This window comes from Phyllostomus hastatus, unplaced genomic scaffold (genome assembly GCF_019186645.2).
Source record: "Phyllostomus hastatus isolate PE091 unplaced genomic scaffold, TTU_PhHast_1.1 phas_contig_254, whole genome shotgun sequence".
NCBI classification, from domain to species: Eukaryota; Metazoa; Chordata; class Mammalia; order Chiroptera; family Phyllostomidae; genus Phyllostomus; species Phyllostomus hastatus.
In genome coordinates this window covers 836,941-857,789 of record NW_025333810.1, presented here as the reverse complement: position 1 = coordinate 857,789, position 20,849 = coordinate 836,941, and the positions used below count along the sequence as shown (strand labels likewise).

The following is a 20,849-nucleotide window of genomic DNA, read 5'->3' as shown; positions in this document are numbered from 1 at the left end:
GGTCAGTCACTATCAGTCTTCCACCCAGGGCCACCCAGCATGAGCTACAAAGTAATCTGCAGATGGCTGCTTCTTGTGTTGGGCTTGGAGGCTCCCAGGTGGAGCCAAACTGGGATCCAAAGCTGGCTACTGCTGGTGCTATGCCTGGAACTGCTTAAACAGAGGTTGGAAGGCTGGGGGTGGCCTGTAAGTTGGGTTTGGTAGAGCCTCAGGTAGTCACCGGGTGGGTCAAACAGTGGAAGCCAGGTTGATGGAGTCTCAAATATGGCTCCAGTCTGCCTGCTCTGTGCCTGTCTGTTGGGGACCACCCTGCCTATAACCCCCCGTGACTTAGGCTGAGTGAAAGACCTCCAGACCAGGAGCCACTAAGGAGACAAACCTTATTTCCCTGGCATGATCGGCAGTCAATGATGGTTAACAATTCTCTAAGAAAGAGAATGAATCTAAGACATATGTGATCACATGGGAATGCCCTAAGGAAGAAACTCATGGGGCTGTGGAAATGAAGGGGTGATCAACATCAACCCCTGCCCCCTTTGGCTTTGTCAAACCCTGAGTCTTTGTTCTTGGATGTGAGAAATTCAAGTCTCCTGGGTGCCTCTGTCTTCTGCCCTTCTCAGGCCTGCAGGGGCGGTGCAGGCCAGACCAGAAACGGCGGGCGCCCGGGTGATCAGGCCTGGGACATAGAACATGCATGATCCTATGAGATCTGTTTGCTGGAGGATGTTATTAACTTGGAATTTAAAAGCACAGACAGGAAACCAAAACTGCCCTTTGAGCCATATGTTAAAGCCCCTAACCTTGCCCAGAATCTCAGCAGGAGTTCTGTCCCCACCTTTGTAAGTTGCCTATATCTTTTGATCTTTTCTGCCAGACTGTGAATACACAAACTAAGTCTGTTTTCTCAATAAAAAGCTGCTTGGGTATGGACACGAGGCGCTCCCCACTAGAGGGGGTGGCCAAGTGGTGCCCTCCAGGAGAGAGGGTAGCCAAGGCGCTCCCCACATGAGGAGTGGCCCTTCTGTCCCTATTCTCCCATAGGACCTGGTTGTCTCTGTGTATGTTTTTCTCATGTTTCGACGAGCATCCGCAGCCGAGATGGATACTGCTGGATGGTATCATCCACACCTGTCGAGGGAGGGCTCAGAAAAGGCACAATAGTCTTTGCCCATCTTTCTGTCTGGGAGGAAGCTGTCTTCCAGCTCTCACCCTACTGCCAGACACTTCAGTTCCTCCCTGTAAACCACTGACTGGTACCTTTCAAGCTGCTACCCTAGTGGTGTGGTGTGTCTGCATAAGTTTGGCATGGGCCCTTTAAGAGGAACTGCCAGGGAGTCCAGTAGTTTTTTTTCACTAACTCAAACCCAGTTTACTTTTACAGCCAGAAGTTATGGGGGTTTATCTTGCTGGCACTGGAATCTTGGGCTAGGGGGTTTGTGTGGGACAGGGACGCCATACTCCAGAGGTATTCCCCCAAAACTTTTATCCATCACACCTGGGTGTGGTGACCCATCCATTCTGCATCTCTGCATCTCCTACTGTTCTGGATTAATGTAGTTTCTTTAGTTCCATAGTTGTCAGACTTCCATTCAACTCTTTCTGACAGTTCTGAGTGTTCATTTAGTCTGTAGTTTGTTGTAATTTTGATGTGGTTGTATGAAGAGGTGAGCCATGTTTACCTATACCTCCTTCTTGGCCGGAAGTATATGGACTGTGTTAATTCCATTATATCACATCAGATTTCATTAAATCCTATTCGTACTTTATAAATAATATTTTTATTAAACTGACCATAAATTACTCATTTGAGTGTGACACCTGTTTTATGCCATAGCCCTATGTTATACTAATGCTCAGTTCTCATACTATAGCAATGATCAAACATCACCAACACTACACATTGAAGACAGGATTGTTTATTGCTTACAAAGATAAGGGAGTTCACCACATCAACAGAATTTTGGTAATATCTCGAAGGAGAAAGGCAAAGTTGATTTTATTGAGAATTAGGGGTTTTGTTCTCAGTCAACTAAAATCTTCCTTGGTCTTGAGGTAAATAAATAGCAGACATTTCACTTAGATGAATTCTCCAAACTGGATTTCCTAGACACCAATGTTCTTGAATTGCCACCAATTAAGTGTTTCATGGCCTTCTGTTTAATAAACTTACGGTTTGAAATTTTTCTTTCTTTGCATTTAAGAATACAAATCTTGTGTTATACATGTAAATCAGATGCAATAGCCACTGCCTACTATTCCAGGTCCCCCGAAGAATACACTTACATGAAAGCAATAGTGAGAAAGACAGAATTTCCTGAAGGCATGAGAGACAGAGCGAAGGGTGCATATCACATACTCCCCAGCAAGCAACTTCGAAACCTTCTCCAGATAACACTCTTCTTCAGAGATCCTTATGCTATCGTTAGTCACCCAAGGAGGCCCTTGTATAGCCTGCTTCCCTCACATAATGCCCATGTTCCTTGAGTTCTATTTTCCCCTCTCTGGGTTTCCCCTTGAATTCCTCTTCTTTATACTGCAGACAGTTCAACTGCAGTTCAGCCTCCGAACCCATGTAACCAAAATTATCAGGCTCAACACTATAGTAATCACAATTAACCCACTCAAAAAACAAAGAAGGAAGAACTTGAGGGAGGAACGGTTTTATTATAAATAAGAAAAACAGGGGCAAAATTGTACTTGCAGTAAAAAACTTCATTACTTATAGCAATGGCTTCCATTATTACCTGGAACAATTTATAATTGATCTAAACTAAAAAAAGTAGATCGAATGAAAACTTTGACTACTTTGATTAATCACAGATGATCTTCACATGCCACTGAGAAAAGGACCATTTGCTCTAGTTTCCAGCCTCTAATATAGAAGGACCAGTTCCTTCTAGTTCACTGTGTCTTTTAGCATTCTGGACCCTGTCTGTGCAAGTCTATATAATCCTTTGTTTTCTGGAAAAATCTTCCACTACTAGTCCTCTTAGACATTTGTGTCCTTTCTGCATTTCTTGAGAAAAAGGAACAAGTGTAGGTACACAAGAATCAGCCCTCAGTGGTTTACAATAGTCAACTATGCACATTTTTCCCCTTAACACTGCAATTCAGCAGCATCAGGTTGGTAGCTTGAAATTGGCCATGGTGGGGCTATATATACAACAGAAACTATCAAACACCACAAATCGGGGCTTTTTTATTTTTCTTTTGGAGAATTATTTGTAAACATTTACCAGCACCCATTACAACCCAAGAATCAGCTGTATACCTTGTACCAATTCAAATTTCAGGCCAAGATAGCAATCACTTTAATTAAAACAACGATTGTGTTTTCTTTGGAATGACTTCTGTTTTTAATAAGAACTTATACTAACAATTTGTGTTTTGTTAGACTTAAGGGTACTGCACTGTCTGCCATTTTATTTTTCAATGTATCCAAGCCACAGACACTCAGAAGCATGCTGTATTTCTTCAGCAACTGTTGTAGAGAGTGCACTTCACTAAGAGCTGCTGGAGCTAGCATTGTTTAATGTGCAGTTTAAATTCTATCTCATTTATAGAGTCAGGATGTGCTACTAGCCCATGACTTAGAACCTGACAGCTTTATCGAGCATCATTACAGTGGTGCTTTTCAGTCTGTTAATCTCACTCATCTCTGACTTCCTACGTACTAACTGGAAAAGACATTAGCAATGACATATTTATGTATGTGGGCAGAGTTGATCAATCCATCTAGGCTGTGGGCAATGCTGACTAAGGCACACCAGATAAATAACTTGGAGGCTGTAAACTTAAGTCAGAAGGGACTGCAGGCTGTGATTTTTATCATCTCAAATGGCTCCAGTATCACCAACAGGTGTGGCAAGAGTTTTGGTCTAGTTGTGTAAGGATATTTGATAGCATTTGATAGCATTTTTCTTATTTCATTCAGCTATAAAAATTATTATGGAAATGAATTTTCAAATATTAGTTTACAAGAAAGCAGAGCATTGGAGTGGAGAGAGAGAGGGACAGCAAGAGGGATAGGGAGGGAGAAAGGCAAGCAAAAGAACTTCAATTTCTAATAAGAGCTACAGATTACATTGTGCTTACTATACCAAGCTTTATATTAGCTTGTTGATTCTCCCAACTGTATGAGTAGCACTACATATATTCTCTTCCTCACTTTACCACATGAGGGATCAGAGTCAGGGAGAAGATAAGTAAGTTGCCCACAGTCACTTGGCCAGGGTTAGTGGTGGACAGGGTTTCAAGCCCAGACAATCTGTCCAGGATCTGTGCTCTTGAACACTACCACTCACTGCCTCTGGTTGGACCATTCCAATCTGATCTTGGTTTCTCTCTCTGGGGAAGTCCAAACAGGGTCTCACTTCCTCAGATAAGACTTTTTATTATCCTCAAGTAGTACAGTAAATGAAAGTGACAGAAGATCTAAAGACACCTGGAACGAAGTATTTTATCTTTTTTATTCTAATGTCAAAAAGGGAAGCTTTAAAATTTTCAAGAGCACAGGAGTGCAAATGCAATTTTAGTAATACCAAGATATTTAAGACCTCATTCTGTGTTAAGTTTTTATTTATTAAAGGCTCATCTAGCAAGCCAAGTTTGGGCGACAAAGTCACATTTGGACATGTTATCTACTTGGCTCAAAGTTCCCCAGGGACAGTTCTTGAGAAATCCAGCAGTTCAAAGCTGCAGCAGGTGTGTGGCTTGCTGCTTCACTGGATTTTAACACAAATTTTATGTCTCAGTTTATGTAAGAGCATGTTGATTAGCTCTGTCTTGGTAACCAAATGAACAGAGAACTGCTCTTCCACATAATCAAATCTGTTCATAAATAAGTGAGCTGTTTTAGCAGTCCCCAGCATGCTGTTAAAAACAAAGATCACTCTGATCTAAAGGCCCACCCTCACACCTTTCCATAGTAGGGGGATGTTTACCTACCCACCATGGACTGCTACTGCTCAGGAAAAAAATCATAATAAAGATAAATCCATGGACTGGAATGTGTGCATTATATTCATAAATATTAAAATGTAACTGAAATTTTAAAGCCAAGGATATAGAAAATAAATCAAATAAGAAAAGATGTTTTAAATTCCTTTGGGGTTTCTGTAACTTCAGGACTACTATGTATGAAGCAGCTTGGATTTAGGTTGAAAGCTTGAAAAGATGGATCAGTAAGTTATTATTATAATATTTTGAGTTTACTTTTCCTAGCATATAAAGTCAAATGTCACACTCAAACTTGTTCTAAAAAGAAATGCAAAAATCCTTAAAATATTTTGAAATATGATGCATGGAAGATGACATCCATATCTCGAGTTAAAGTGTTCATCAAGTTTATTCTATTTAAAGTGTTCATCAAATTTATTCCAATAAACAGATATCTCATAAAATTCTCATATCTTTTATATGCCAACAGTTATTACAAAATATTCCCATATGTCATCCCTTTATTTTCACACCAAAATTGCATTTCCGTTGCATGGAAAGACATGGTATATCTTCCCAGTACCTATTTCCCAACTGCAGCCTACCTCGCTATATCATGTTTATCTAACAGTCTGCAACCCTACCTTCCTGTAGAAATTTTGTCCACTCCTCAAGGTCTAGTCTAATGAAATTCTTTCTTTAAGCATATCCCTCCCCTACAGCCAGAATTACTTTACTCAGTCCTCCCTTTAAACTCTCTTTCATGAGTTCCCTATATTACTAACTTACCCATATCCACTGTGCCTAAAATTGCACCTTGCTTATGGCAGAATGATTATTTTAAATTAATTCAACTTAATAAATCAGTAGCAAATGAGTGAATGCACCTGAAACTGTTTAAACTGTGGATTAGCATCAATTAACTAATGAAATCTCATTTAGTATACAAAATAAAAACTAAAGAACAAGCATTGTTTTTGACTGTGAGAAACTATGGTTTGTCAGCATACCATCCCTGACCATGTCAACAAAAGTTAAACAAATTTATCAGCTAGAAAACTATTGTTATATTCATCTGTGTGTCCAGACAACAGCTAATGCTTACAATCTTCAGTCTAGTACTAGGAAAGCAGAGGCAGAAATGTAGAGGCAAGGATGAAAACATTAGGAACAATTCTCCCAAGAAAACCAGTAAGAGCAAAAGAACCATTCTTCCAGGGGCTGTATAAAACCAACCTACAGCAGAAGTATAGCTGGCAATGGCTGAACAGGGTGAGAGGAGGAAGAAAATGGTTTTATTCACAGTTTTTAAGAGACGTGCATAGAATCAACTATAGTATATGAGAAGAAATTGAAAGAGATGTGTCTTTTGGTTGTTTTTGTTGTTTTTGTTGTTTAAGAAGCATTTGTGGTCTTCAAGTCCCACCCTCCTCATGGGAGTTGAGAAATGAAAGGACTGATGCTATTGAAATGACATGTTGGTTAGAAAGTGGTGCTTCTTGCTTATGCACCATATAAAGACTGAAAGACTTGGGGCAAGACTTTATTCAGGTTTGAACTGCCTGAACAAGACTACAAAGAAGCACATGGAAGCAAATATTAAAAAGCAGTCTCATTTCCTTAACTGGAACAGACTTACATATTACCCCAGAAACCCCCCAATGCACAGACAATCTTAGCCTGCTATGAACAAAATTGGCAGATGAAACTATACCTGCTTTTCTGTCTTCTTTGTTATACACATTAAGACCATAGTGAGTTTTCCAGGAAGGTATGTTTATTTTAATTGCACCTTCTTTGAAGCACAGGAGGCAATAATGATTTTTCCCTTGTGCTTGGAATTTTGAAAGGAATTCTAAAACTAATTCTCAGTCTAATAATGTGACTTTCACTTAATACCTAAATACTAACATGTATACCTCAAAACAATTGTTTTTTCCATAGTTTTCTTCAACTAAAGATTTATAGTGCCATCTGTAGTGTACTGACTCCCACAGTGTGGGTCCTCAAGCAATACGTGTTTTATTTACGATATTTTAGTACTATATAAGTTCTTCCCAAGAGAACTGTCTAACCAACTTAGCTGCTTGTTTTTAAGGATGACACTCTGCCTGTAATACAGACTTTGCCCCTGCACACAGTCAGGCTGTTTTTCACCTTGGCCATCATTTCTTGGCCAAGAATTATGTGCCTCTTCTTTCTTCCCAGAGTGTAATTCACAGTATCACCTTTTCTGCTCCTCAGTCACCTCGGAAGATGGCTGTTCTGTGGATCTTGGCTTTAGAGCTGATATTGAGGAAAAAGGTTTCTACACAGAGAATTTCCACTCAGCAGCGTGGGTTTTTCGAGGGGATGATGGGAATCCTGAGGACAGTCCCAGATGCCTTAGTAAAAAACCCCGGCCAGTAGCTGGTAAGGACTCTACAATTATGATAAAATGAATATGTAAGTCTCAGAGAATCTGTGACCAGGCTCCCAGCAAATCTGTGAATTCCGCAAATTCACACACTGGCTGTAGCATTTGGAGAGAAGTATGTGTGCATATGTGTGTGTGTGCATGTATATATAATTTCTTAATATTGTGAAAGAATCTGAAACTGTTAAAACAAAAGCTATCTTAAGAGTTCATTCAAACACAGAAAGTAATTTCAAAGTTGCAGTAAAGATTAATGGAGGAAGAGTCAAGTCTATTTCATTCTATGAGTAAAAAAATACTATTTTTTAAAAATGTACTGGAGACCATAAACAAGTAACAGATTATCATTTACTGTTCCAACACCAAAATATAACCATTTTATTGTTGCTGCCTTATCTTTTTGTTATACATTGATCTAGTCCTGTATTTAAACATGTATGAAATATGCATTTGATATTATCATGTATATAGTTTGATATGTAAGATGGATAGCCTACATTTTACATTTAGTAATATAATTTTCAATAACTATACCTTTCTTTAATAATATAAATATATTTCAGGTGTTTTGCTGAATCCATTAACATTCTAATAGTTTCATGATGTTTTTATGGCATTAATTATTAGTTTACTAAGACTATACAATTTCTTTAATGTAATAACAAGTTAATGAATTTTTTAAAAATACTTATACCTGAATTAAAAGTTCTAGCATGTGAAATTCTTATTTCAGTTTAATCTTTGCTGCAAAATTTAAGGTGTACAACTCTTGTAAATATCTCTATCAGTATAAATAAATGACCTTGATTAGAAATAAACAATTTAACACCAGCAAGCAAAGATTCAGGTTGTGAATAATGTTTTAAATTAAGTACACAATCATTCATTCAATAAACACAATACCTACTATGGTCCAAGAACTAGGGGAACTTGCTAAAGACACACAGACTGAAATTATGAGCTTGATAGTTCTACAAAGAGGTACTTAACATTTTCAGTACAGGCTTCAAAATTATCACCATATCTACAAATGTTTATAGGCAGCCAAGAACAGGCATTTGGTTAATTCACTATCATTTGCTATGTTAAAAAAGAAAAGAACTTGTTCGATTTTGCTAAAAATTTTCATTTATATGCACACACACATATACATAGACATATGCACATACATATACACATATATAAAATGCTTTTATGTTGCAAGTGAGTTTTATGGTAGTATTTATTGCACTGAACCTCAGTACAAGAGTGTGCTAGTTGTTCTTATTGTTATTAAAACTTGAAGTGTTACATATATGAAATCCATCTGTTCTTAACAAGGTGATATTGAGAGATCAGTAAAGAAGGTCAAGATTGGGAAGAAAGGTAATTTATAGACAAATCAATTATTTTAAAACTACAAATATTTTTACTAACCTAATGGCATTTTAAGGTATTGCAACAATAATTTATATATACCAGCATGTATTTTGTGAAAATAAATTTTATTAAAAATATCCATTCCTTATCTCCTAAAAGAGCTCTTCTATGAGTTGGAGAAGTAGATAAACAAAGGATTGCATCACTACAAAAGTGCATTGCTGGAGCAACAAGGAAATACTAGGGTATTTTCAATGTATGAATGCTGTTGTATTTATGGAAATATTTACCCTTCATCTGAACTTTCACATTTAACAAGATGATTTCAAGGTAGTGTTATTTGAGGGGATAAATTACCTGAAGATGTGACCACATAGTCTCTGAAAAGACAATGATATTTATTTGTGGCTTTTCAGCAGCAGCCATGTGGCACTCATAGATTATCTACCAGACAGTGGCAAGGGAAACTAGAGCTATAAATCTTAAAGTATGAGAAAATTGTCTGAAAAATATTGCAAAACATTTTGATTGTTTCTTCTCCCATAGGAGAGTGCTGCAGTTGAGCTCACAATTTAACAACTTTATTGAATTGTTTATATCTTAACAATCTCATGTAATATGAAAAAAACAACAAACATGATTTGAATTGAATCAATACAGTAAAAATACTCCATTAAACAAATATCTGTTGGGTAATCAATATGTCAAAAGCAGAAGACATTGTGAAGAGGGTAATCTAGAGAGAGCAAGAAGTATGACAAATGTGGATGTTAAAAATCATTTCTACAAAGGTCAGAAATAGAGTTTCTGATTTTCTTTTTTGCCCTGATTATCTTCCAGCCTATTGCAGCCTACTGTTAAAATATTCATTTCTGTAGCTTTGAATTTCCCAGTTCTGCTTCTTCAATTATACTGCTATCTGGTAAGTGGCAGTCCAAACAGTCAAGTAAAATGACTGCCACATGGAAATTGCTCCCAGGAACACTGAATAGAGCAGAGGACATAATTTAAGGACCAGAATACAGTAATACCTTCATGGCAACTTCAGTATGCTTTTTCTGATTCTGTTTTCAACAACAGAAAAACAGTTTATTTTCTCCAGATATTTTGGAAAGAATACATTCCTTCTATAATCTACATGAAGAGACTTTATCCTTCCTATCTTTGAATGATTGCCAAGTTTGGCATCCAGCATCACTCATGTAAACTATGAGAAGAAGTCTTTAGCACAGCTGTCCTAGTGCATAGGAACACACCTGGGCATATAGTAGATACTCCATAAATGTTTGTGAACAAACTTCTGCTGCTAGGCTACAGTGGATCATTAAAAACAGAGGTGCTTGTTTCCTTATTTTTATCAGATATTTTTATTCCTTAGTTGACAAAGGAGATGGTCACATCCAAGCACATTTGTACAGATTGAATAGACTTTTACTCTTTGTCATTTCTTATAGGAAATTTAACTTTTAAAAAGTATTGATTTATCCCAAAATATCTGGAAGAAAGTTTAATAAAGTAATGGCAAAACTTCTTACAAACTCTGCAAAATATAATGTAAGTTTATAATAATAATACATCTCCAAAGACTATGGACTCACTCAACTAGACCATCTGTCAGAGATGACAAGGAAGATATTTCTCATCAAGGGGAGGCTGGACTAAGGTCCTTTCCAACAAAACACAATTGGTATCTTAAATTCTTAATATTTCCTTTGACCTGTTGATTGCTTCCAGTTATATCCACATTTCCTCTACATTACACATTCTGTAATAGTCTTTGGATATGCACCCAAAGAGGATGCAACCTTGCAAAGAACAAGTGTTCTTTTTTTTAAAGATTTTATTTATTGATTGATTGATTTTATAGAAGGAAGGGAGGGAGAAAGAGAGAGAAACATCAATGTGTGGTTGCTGGGGGTCATGGCCTGCAACCCAGGCATGTACCCTGACTGGGAATCGAACCTACAACACTTTGGTTCACAGCCCGAGCTCAATCCACTGAGCTACACCAGCCAGGGCAGAACAAGTGTTCTTGATACCCCACCCAGAAGAAGATATAAATCTGTCTGAGAAATGAGAAGTGAGATACAAAAATACAAATAAAGATTGAAAAGAAGCAGCAAAACGTATTAATCATAAAATCTAATGTGTCCCTATTTTTCAATGAAAAGGTATTGCATTAAATTATAATTTTAAGGTGTTAGTTTACCCTGTCTTTAATAGATCATCATTATTTTTTATCATTAATTACTTTGCTTTTCCCAGAGACCTAATAATAGGACTATTACTCATAACTTTACTTCCAAGACTCAGGAATTTTATTATTGTAGTTTATTATGATTTATTTTTATCATTTAAAGATATTTATTAACAAATAAAAGACGAATTGACCAATAGAGTATGCCAATTTAATTGTAAGGGAGAGATTAATTCTCTCAGTATTGCATTAGTGCTAATTTCTCTTGGCCTTGACCTTAAATACAACATAATACACAGTATTTTGAAGTCTTTTGTTACAACTCTTTATTGGATAAGTTTGTCAGCATTTTAAAATGAATCCTTCTGTTATTATCTAGACCCTTCAGATGTTTTGCTTTAATTTTGTATTCTACCATGATTCATGCATATATTTTTTTCTAAATAAAAATGATGTAAAAATACTGCAAAAGACAAAATGCCTATGATGTCCACATTTCCCTTTATGTAAATTGTCCATCCACAAAAGGAACAGTCTTGCAGAGACATTTTCTGCCTTGGAATCCTGCCCTTTCCTTGCTTCTAAAGAATAATAGCCCAAAGAGTTTTGGGCAGAGATAGTTTTAACATGTGGTATTCTCTCTTTCAGGAATCAAACTAGGAAATGCCCTTGGTAGTGGGCACAGAAGTTAAAAATGTCTTGAGGGCAAGTGAAGAGGGTCATGAGTGAGTTGAAGTGATGAATAAGCACACACATATACATATACTACATATGTATACTTGTATATCCACATCTACACAGAAAAGACTGTATGAAGGTAGCAGGAGGAAAAGGGAGAGGGACATGTAAAAACAGACTGAGAAATGGCTGAACCACATTAATTAAACATCACTGGACTAAGTGTGAAAATCCACATATTCTTACTGTGATGTCTCTGGAACTCTCCACCTTCAAACCAGCACAATTTTACAGTTACAATTTCTGCAAAGCTCAGCTATTTCTGACTTTTTCTGAGGAGCTCTGTTGTTCAGGTTTTCCTGAATTCCTATAAGACCTACATGTATGGGTAAGAATTCTGTTTTCTTATTCCATGTATAATCTTGAAATAAATGTCCCATTATTTATGGACCTGAGTGGTTCAGACCTGTAAGGTTCATCTGCCCTTTGGGAGTCATACTACCTGGGAGTAGTCAGGAGCACCCCTTACTTTCCGTGCAACTCAGGGGGGTCACTTAACCTCTCTGTGCCTCAGTTTCCTTCTCTCCGAATAAACAACCCAATAATTATAGGCTAATCAGAAGATTAAATTAGATACTTGTAAAGTATTTAGAACATTTTTATTTGGCCTGGTATGCAATAAATGAGTAATAAAGACTAGCTACTTCTATAATCATACTTATAGTACCTAAAGATTAACTCAAAAGAACTCCTTTTTTGCTTCCTCCATAGTCCGAGAGCGCACCGTGAGGCTCTTCAAAGGAACTGGCGATTATCCCTGGGGCTTCCGAATTCAATTCTCCAAACCAATCATGGTAACAGAAGTGGATACTAGTAAGTTGTCTCACTATAGCAGCTTTAATTCAGACCAGACTACTAAATTGCCTTTGATGTCATAATCCTGTAAAGCACACATATGCAATAGAAGCAATTTCTAAATCTCAGTCTATCAAAAACTCCTGGTGATTGACAAGTGTCCACATATCATGATCAGATGTTTTCCTGACAGAAAATACTCTCCTGGTATATATAGGACACTGGCCTCCCTACCAAAGAATGGCCTCACCCACATCTGTGGAGCTAGGGTTCAAACTCTGGAGGTAAGAAGGATGTTATGCGTAGGCCGTTGCTGCAGATGTTTTAGAATTTAATAGTTTCTGGGAAGAGTTCCATTCCCCCTAAATTATTTCCCGATGGCTTCTCAGATCTTGTTATTTCCTAACTAGCAAATTGAAAATTAGCTGATGCCTAATGAAAGGTGGATCCTTTGCTCCCTGATCTATTATAACATAAGAATAACTGCAGATGAATTCTTTGAAAAAAATTAGGGCCAGAACAGGAAGATTGATAGGAATATAAAAGATGTCCGCACCCAGCATGGTGCATTAGTTGAGGCCAAATGAGATTTTCACAGAGGGAGGCCCAGGGCCACTGGGGGATTTCTTAATCATAAGACAGTACTCATCTGGGTGGCGTGTTTCCCAAGGTCAGAAACTGTATCTTACTCATTGTTTTATCCTCAACACCTTGTGCAGTACCCCAAAGATAAACAGAGTAGATGCCCCCAAAGTGCTTATTTGAGGGACTGGGAGAACCCTGGGTACCTGAGGGCTGAGGAAGCATGGGGCAGAGAGGGGAGGGTTATGACCCTTCCTGCTTTGTCCCAGTGCTTTCATTCCTTCCCTGGTGCCATTATCACCCAGGGTCATGTTTCACTTTGCTTTGCTTGCTAGAATTCAGGTGTCCCTAAGTTAGATATTGTATGCACTGTGATTCTCCTGAGAATCAGCTGTCATATCTGTAAAGAAGTGGATGGCTACTCAGCCCAGCATTTCAGTCAAAGGTGACACCAGTGGATAGGAAACAACATGCCCAGGTGACGACCTATTTTATATATGAAAGAATTTTTGAATCTGTTCTTGGTTCGTGGGAATAAAGGAAAGAAATATTGAGTCCCTGGGTAAAAGTGAGATATTCCTGGTGCAGCAAAGAAGCTAAGTTCTATAGTTGTAGGACCTGTCCTAAAGAAACTTCTTACAGGTTACACGTATGCCAGGTGAGCAATGGCACAGATTTTGTCTAACACTGTAGAGGCTTAATCTCTTCTAAGTGCAAAGGGATTGTCTAAGTACTAAGTAACCTGGATATGTATTTCATGTCCACTGATGTTTATAAAGAAATTAGTTTACTTATTTATCGTATCAGAATAGTAATTACATTTTCTTTAAATATAAGTCATGCTATGTCACAGAGAACAAAGAAACTTACATTCATTGGACACCTATTATGAGCAGGACATTTTATGTATGTTCTCCCATGTATCTATACAGCAGAACTTGAAGCTTGGTGTGACCACTTCCATTTAACAGATGAGTTTAGTGAAGCTCAGAGTGATTAAATGACTGGCCCAAGGTTGTGCAGCTATGCTATGACAATTCTAGAATTCGGACATCAGAACTTCTCCTTCTAGAACCAGTTGTTTCCCTATGACTTCTGTCAGTTAGGACTCTCTGTTGCCACTGAGAAGAAATCTGGCTCAAAATTATCTAAGAAATGAAAGGGATTGATTGACTACAAAAGTCAATGGTCCTGAGATAGCCCAGGTGCTTGATTTGATTCCATGGCTCGATTATTTCATCAAAGGCTCAATTTCTTTCAGCCCCTTGACTCAGACTTTTTTGATGTTACAAACTTCCCATTTAGACCCCAAAACAATCTCAGCTGTTCCAACTTTCCCTCACACTTCAGAATTGTAAAGATGGATGGAACTGGCTTCAAATGTCCTCTAGTGTTAGTGTCCCCTGGGGGAGTTGCCCCTATGAGCTGTTTCACGAGCCAAATGCAAGGGGAAACACATTTTCCAGACTCTTAGTAGGAAACCTGGCCCACCCTGGACCTGAGGGTGGAGGGATGCTCTCATGCCTTCCCCAAGCAACCACAGAATGAGAAGAGATGGAGATGTTGTGAGAAGACCTCAAGGCACTCTACACATCTCATCCTCAAGTCATATCGACACAGTGGCACTCCGTGCCCAAAGAGTAATAAACAACAGTCACACAAACAAACCATCACGCACATATACAGAGGTGGGGTTTTGTCTCCTCTCGATGGAATAGTTTTCCCATCTAGTCACATTTTCTAAAAATTCTGTTATTATCAAAGAATTGCTTTTGAATTTGCATAATTTAAATAGACCTAGTTTATTCTCAACTACTAAGAATAATGTAGTCAATACATTAAAAATCATATCAATTCTTCTTAACTATACAGTAGAACTGACATTATCTCAGGTATCTAATAGTTATGGTTGAACAGGATTCAATCAGTGTATTATATAAAATAATTTTTTCTCAGTATTCTCCATTAAGCTTACCTTGCAGATTCATATTTGCATGCTGTGGGTGAGTTCTAGGATGGATCTTAATTTTTTGTAGTCTCTCTTAGACCATAAAAGCATTGTTGTTTTCTCATTAAAGGTTAAGTGCAATCTAATAATTATAGAACTACAAGTCAGTCTAGTGTAATAATAAAAATTGCTGAATTCTTATCAAATCTTGAGTTTCTCTCCTCCCCCCAGCCAGCCTCGGTCTTGCAAGCATGGATTATGTTCTTCACGGTCTCTCATCTCCATTTTCTATTCATCAGAAATCCCACCTCTATATCTTCAAATATACTCACATTTTTATCTGTTCCTCCTTCCTCCTTTTCCAATTGAAGGTCAGTCCTTATATAGAAAGAAACTTAAGAACTCCTAGTTGGGGGAGAGCAATGCAGAGGAAAGGGGACTACTGTAATTTCACAGCAATAAAAAATAAATTAAAAGAAAAAGAAAGAGGACCTAAATTAATGGCAGAAAAAACAACTGCATCATTTGTAAATCTTAATATTTAAAGATGTCAATTTTTCCATAAATTGATCTCTAACTAATCTAAATTAAAACTCTGGAAAAGTAGGTGTTTTAGCTTTTGCTTTTGTGGTAATTTTTTTTCAATTAGATTCTAAAACACTTATAGAAAAGCAAATGGCCAAATTATTTAGCTGAAAATTTTTTCATCCAGGGAAAAAGCCTTTATTCTGACTTAGATTATTAAAATGCATATGCATGGATATATTTTTACTTTTATGTGAATAAATTTCAATTAAAGTTTAATCAGTTAATCAAATATATAAATGATGATTTAACAAATAGTTCTCTTATTAAGGGAAGGGGATGGAAAAGGAGTTTACCCAAATGTTGGTGGGATTTGGGGGTGGAAGAGTGGACTCCAAACAAGAAGGGGAAGGATAGAAGAGGAACATGATAATAGAACTCAGGTGACAAAAGATAAAGATTGCAAATTTTTCCCAGGGTCAATGTTACTAGTGTCCTTCAAATTAACAACAATGAAAAACAATTGTGGGAATAATTATTTCTTTATAGACACAAAGCCAGGCAACTTTTTTATTTTGAAGAGGCTTCTTATTCTTTTCTCTGTTTTTAAAATACATTGAGCTTTAAGGAAATAAATGTTTATTCATGTGGAATGTATTCATGGATGTTTCACAACCTTACCATTCCACTTTCTTCTCTCCTATTCCTCCTCTTGTATTTTTCTCTTCTCTTTCCTTTTTTCACTTTTCCCTACTCTTCTCTTTCTATCTCTTATTTTGAAAAATTAGTCATAAGCAAAGAAATAAGATAAATGGCTACCCTTCTTTTCTAAAAAATTCAAATAGGTCTGACTTTATAAGTTTGGCAGATTTTTGCAAAATATCCAAAATCTTGGCAAACTTTTTGTGCCTGTCATTCTAGATAAATAACTAAATGCAATTTAATAAAATGTTATGATTTCTTTAATTTTGATAACTTTGTTCAACTGAGAGAATTAACTGTATCTCATCTATTCGAAAGTGAAACAAATAAAAATGTTTGCACTGCAAATGATTTTGTACTTAGGAGGTCCTGAGGTTTTGTAATAGGAAAAGCTGAAGCCTGTCTATTGTAGCAGAAATGGTACAATACATAGTTAACATAGGATTTTATTCAGTATCAGAAAGTGCTGCCCTAGCAGGGATTCATATAGCTGCTGAGCTTACGTCTCCTTTTAAAAATGTATTCCTCAATGCTGAAGAACAACCTCTGAAACCCATTGTCTAGTCAAATCTACTAAATGAGTGGTTAAGGGACTTTAAAATTACACATATTTTCAGCACTTCTGAGCATCTCATTCGCACCACAGAACATTGTTCTGGAAGCACTAGAGAGGCTTAATTACACACTGAAGATAAAAGGATAAAGCAGGAGACATGAAGGTGGGATGGAAATGATTATCCATAAGTATACAGAGCGGGAGCTTGCTTGTAGCTTACATAACTAATTGCCCACATTCAGCTGGCATTTGCATGAACATTTTCTATGAAAGCCCAAATGTTTGTGAGATCTGTTGGCATAAACAAAAGAACCAGATGTTCCAAGCAAACTTGAAAAGAAAACTATACATTTAGGGATGGGCAAACCATAGAGGAGTTATGGACAGACCTGTGTTTCTGGAAGCTCTAGAATTTAAAAGGCTACTGTTATTAGTACATTTAAAAGGCTACTGTTACTAGTACATTTTTTTTCAAATGAAAAGGACAGGCCCCTTTTTAATTATAAGGTTTTCAGATTCTGTATTATATGTAAATATGCATGAAAGATGAAGCAGCTCAGCATTTAACTATTTATTATAAACATACAACTATAGACTCAAGTATCCTTTTAAGTAAAAAAACAGAAAACTATGGTCTTGTTTTTCTTTTCTTTTTTTTAAAGATTTTATTTATTTATTTTTTTAGAGAGGGAAGGGAGGGAGAAAGAGAGAGAGAAAAACATCAATGTGCAGTTGCTGGGGGCCGTGGCCTGCAACTCAGGCATGTACCCTGACTGGGAATCAAACCTGCAACACTTTGGTTCACAGCCCGCACTCAATCCACTGAGCTACACCAGCCAAGGCTTACGGTCTTGTTTTTCTATCATCTCATTCCTACCTGTGCAATGTAGGATGCATACTTCCCTCCGTTCCCAAGACCAAGTAGGGCAGCCATCTGTGTGGTGTGTTACAGGGTCGCTTTGAAGTAGCTCCCTCCTCCAAGAAGTCCTAGTGCCTCAAATTTATACCATAGTTAAGTAGATAAAGGGAGAATTTCTAGGCCACATTAGAAAACAGAACACAATTAGTACCCTCTATAATTAAAGCTAAAAACAATGAAAAAAAACTATAAAGAAGAGTTGCACTTCAGAGATAATTACTTTACAAACAGGAATTGTTTTCATGCTCATAAATACTGTACACAGTTTTTAACTGAGTAAAGATTCAAGTAGACATTTCTCCAAAGAAAATATACTCATAGCCAATACACGCATTAAACATGTTCAGTACTCAACAGGGAAGTGCAAGTAAAAACCACCGTGAAATACTACTTCACTCACACTCACGAGGGTGGCTATAATAAAAAATCAAAAATAACAAGTATTAGAAAGAATGTAGAGGAATCCAGAACACTTATACAATGCTCTTTGAAACACAGTCTGACTGCTTCTCAAAACGTTAAACACAGAATTACCATTGGAGTCACAATTCCACTATTAGGTACACACTTAAGACAAGGAAAACATATGTCCACAAGAAAACTTGTACACAAATTTTCATAGCAGCATTATTTCTTTAAAAAGTGAAAACAATGCAAATATCCAACTGATGATCAATAAAACATTTTATATCCTTACAATAAAATATCAATTTAACATTTAAAAGAAATGTAATATATGCTGCCATGTGAGTGAACCTTAAAAATATTTTGCCAAATAAATTAAGCCAAACATAAAAAGACTGCTTATTGTATGATTTCATTTATAGGAAACATCCACAACAGGCAAGTCCTAAAAAATAGATTAGTGGTGAGCCAAGAGGTCAGAGGAAATAGAGAGGGACAGCTGCCGGTCAGGGGGCTTCTGTCTGGGGAAACAAAAATGTTCTGAAGTAAGATTGCAGTGGTGATGCCACGGCTCCCGGAATATACTTGAAGGGGGAGAAATACACGGCATGTGAGTTAAATCTCAGAGGTGTTGCAAATGAATGATTTCTCTACTCGAGTTTTTATGTCACAAATTATTGGTTAAAGACAAAGTTGACTCGGGAGAGAAGGCCTGACACCGTGCACTTAGACCACTGATTGTGGTTGTTAGGACTGTATCTGGTCAGTTAGCATGTGCTGGCCAGCTTGAGTAGGTCAAACATTCGTCTTAAATTTACAGTTCTTTGATTATAATTTATTTTCCCATCTCCAGATGTAATCACTTGTCCTCGATTCTTGTTCTTGCCTGCTTGTACAGATTGGGACTGAAAATGTTATTTTGGACATTTCTGTGGTGTCACTGTAGAAATTCTCTCCCTTCATTGATCTCACACTCTTGCTTCTGTGCTCTGTGGGATCCATCCGCTTCCTCGTTCGTTCCCCTTCGGTTCCCCTTTTCCTCCCCTTCCCACACAGAATTGTCAAGGTTTTGTCTTCACTGCTCCACATTTCTCTCCATACACTTGCCTTTTTCTTTACAAACTCCGAATCCATTTCTCAGGCCCATCACATAGCCTAGGTTTCAAAGATATTTTTCTATAAACCCAATGGACATTTTTAATTTTCTCATACATGGTTATTTCAGTATTATGAAAAAAAGCTAATACATATATTTAGCCAACTTTTTAAAAGATTCTACTATATGCCAGAGATTATGCTAGGCATGAAAAGCAAACAAACAAACAAACAAATAAATAAATAAAAAGAAATTTTACTTGCCCATGAGGTGTTATTAGTCCATTAGGGGTACAAAGGCAGATATGCAAATAAGTGCCGTGAAGTATTTTAGGTCGTATGACAACATTTTATACCTTCTATCCATTTCCAGTTCCCATTTCCAGAGTCATATTACAAGACTGTATCCTGACAATAATATTCTTGATGATCTGCTTATACTAATCTCACCATATTCTAAATTAATCTTCTATAAACCACTGCAAACCTATTTTCTGTTCACAAACTTTTAATGGTTCTCTATTGTTGAGGAATCAGGGACAAATTCCCCATCTTCTCATGGAAGACCCTTTACACACTGGCTAACTCTTCAGTCCTTTCCTCCACACTCACCCTGCCCACCCACAACCTCTGCTGCAGTTTATCTGAGCCACTGACTTTGTGGAATGTCTTAAATTATGCTTGTGCACCTTTCTCAGAAAATTTTTCTTTCTTGACATGATGATTGAGGATATGTTAGCTTTGGTAACACAAATATATGAATGGCTTAAGACAATAAAAGCTCATCAGTCACTCATGTTAATAGTCCAGTGCAGGTGTTCATTGGATGCTGGCTTTGACCCACATAATATTTCAATATCCAAATTTTTTTTAGTTTAGTTTTGGGTGTTTCTTTGCTCTTTTTTTTGTTTGTTTGTTTGTTTTAGTGTACGGTCCCCTAGGGCCCTTGAAGTTATCTGCATCCAGCAAGTCAATGGAAAAAGAATATGAAGGGTGGTCCATGGGATGTTTTTATGGGCCGAGCCTAGAAGTGGCATACATCACTTCTATCCACATTCTAATTGTTAGAACTCAATCATATGGCCTATCCAATTGCAAGAGAGTCTGAGAAATGCTGTCCAACTGTGAGCTCAGATGGAAGAGGAATTAGTTTCGCAAACACCCAGCAGTCTTTTCCACCCTACCCTCTTCATTACCCCTCATTGTGGAGAATCTATTTATTCATCAAGGTCTGACCAAGTTCCTCTTCATCTGGAAAGCATTTCTTAGCCACTTCAGATTGGAGTGAGAATTCCCTTTACTAATGTTTTACAATACCTATTGTTTATTTTAAATTTACCACTCACTGTGTATTGCATGTTACCTTTCTTCTTGATTGTGCACATCATTTCATCCCAGTGGAATCTTAAATCTGTGGAAAGTATAATTTGGGGGTCAGTTATTCATTTATTCATCCATTCAATATGGATTTAATGAAATACTACTTACTATATATAAGACAATATTTAGTACAATAGGGAATACAAAAATTTATAAAAAGTCATCTCTGGACCTATATTATCATTTTAGAATTTTATTCAGCAGGCATTGACATAAGCAAGTCCTCTGAGTCCTTTAAAGCTATGGAGAAATTCATTGAAATGATCAACCATACCATGAGACTTTAATTCATGG

General features: G+C 37.1%; 1 protein-coding gene across 5 annotated transcripts in view; it reads left to right on the top strand.

Moving 5' to 3' along the window:
* The window catches only part of LOC123818108, a 108,734-nt gene that overhangs the window by 26,120 nt on the left and 61,765 nt on the right, over window positions 1-20,849 (top strand). For 4 of the 5 annotated variants that reach the window (XM_045838033.1, XM_045838034.1, XM_045838031.1 and 1 more), the window contains 2 exons: window positions 7,183-7,350; window positions 12,360-12,461. In XM_045838033.1, coding sequence (XP_045693989.1) covers window positions 7,183-7,350; window positions 12,360-12,461 — 270 coding nt within the window. The remainder of the gene's footprint in view (window positions 1-7,182; window positions 7,351-12,359; window positions 12,462-20,849) is intronic. The other variant, XM_045838035.1, reaches the window with a different exon arrangement.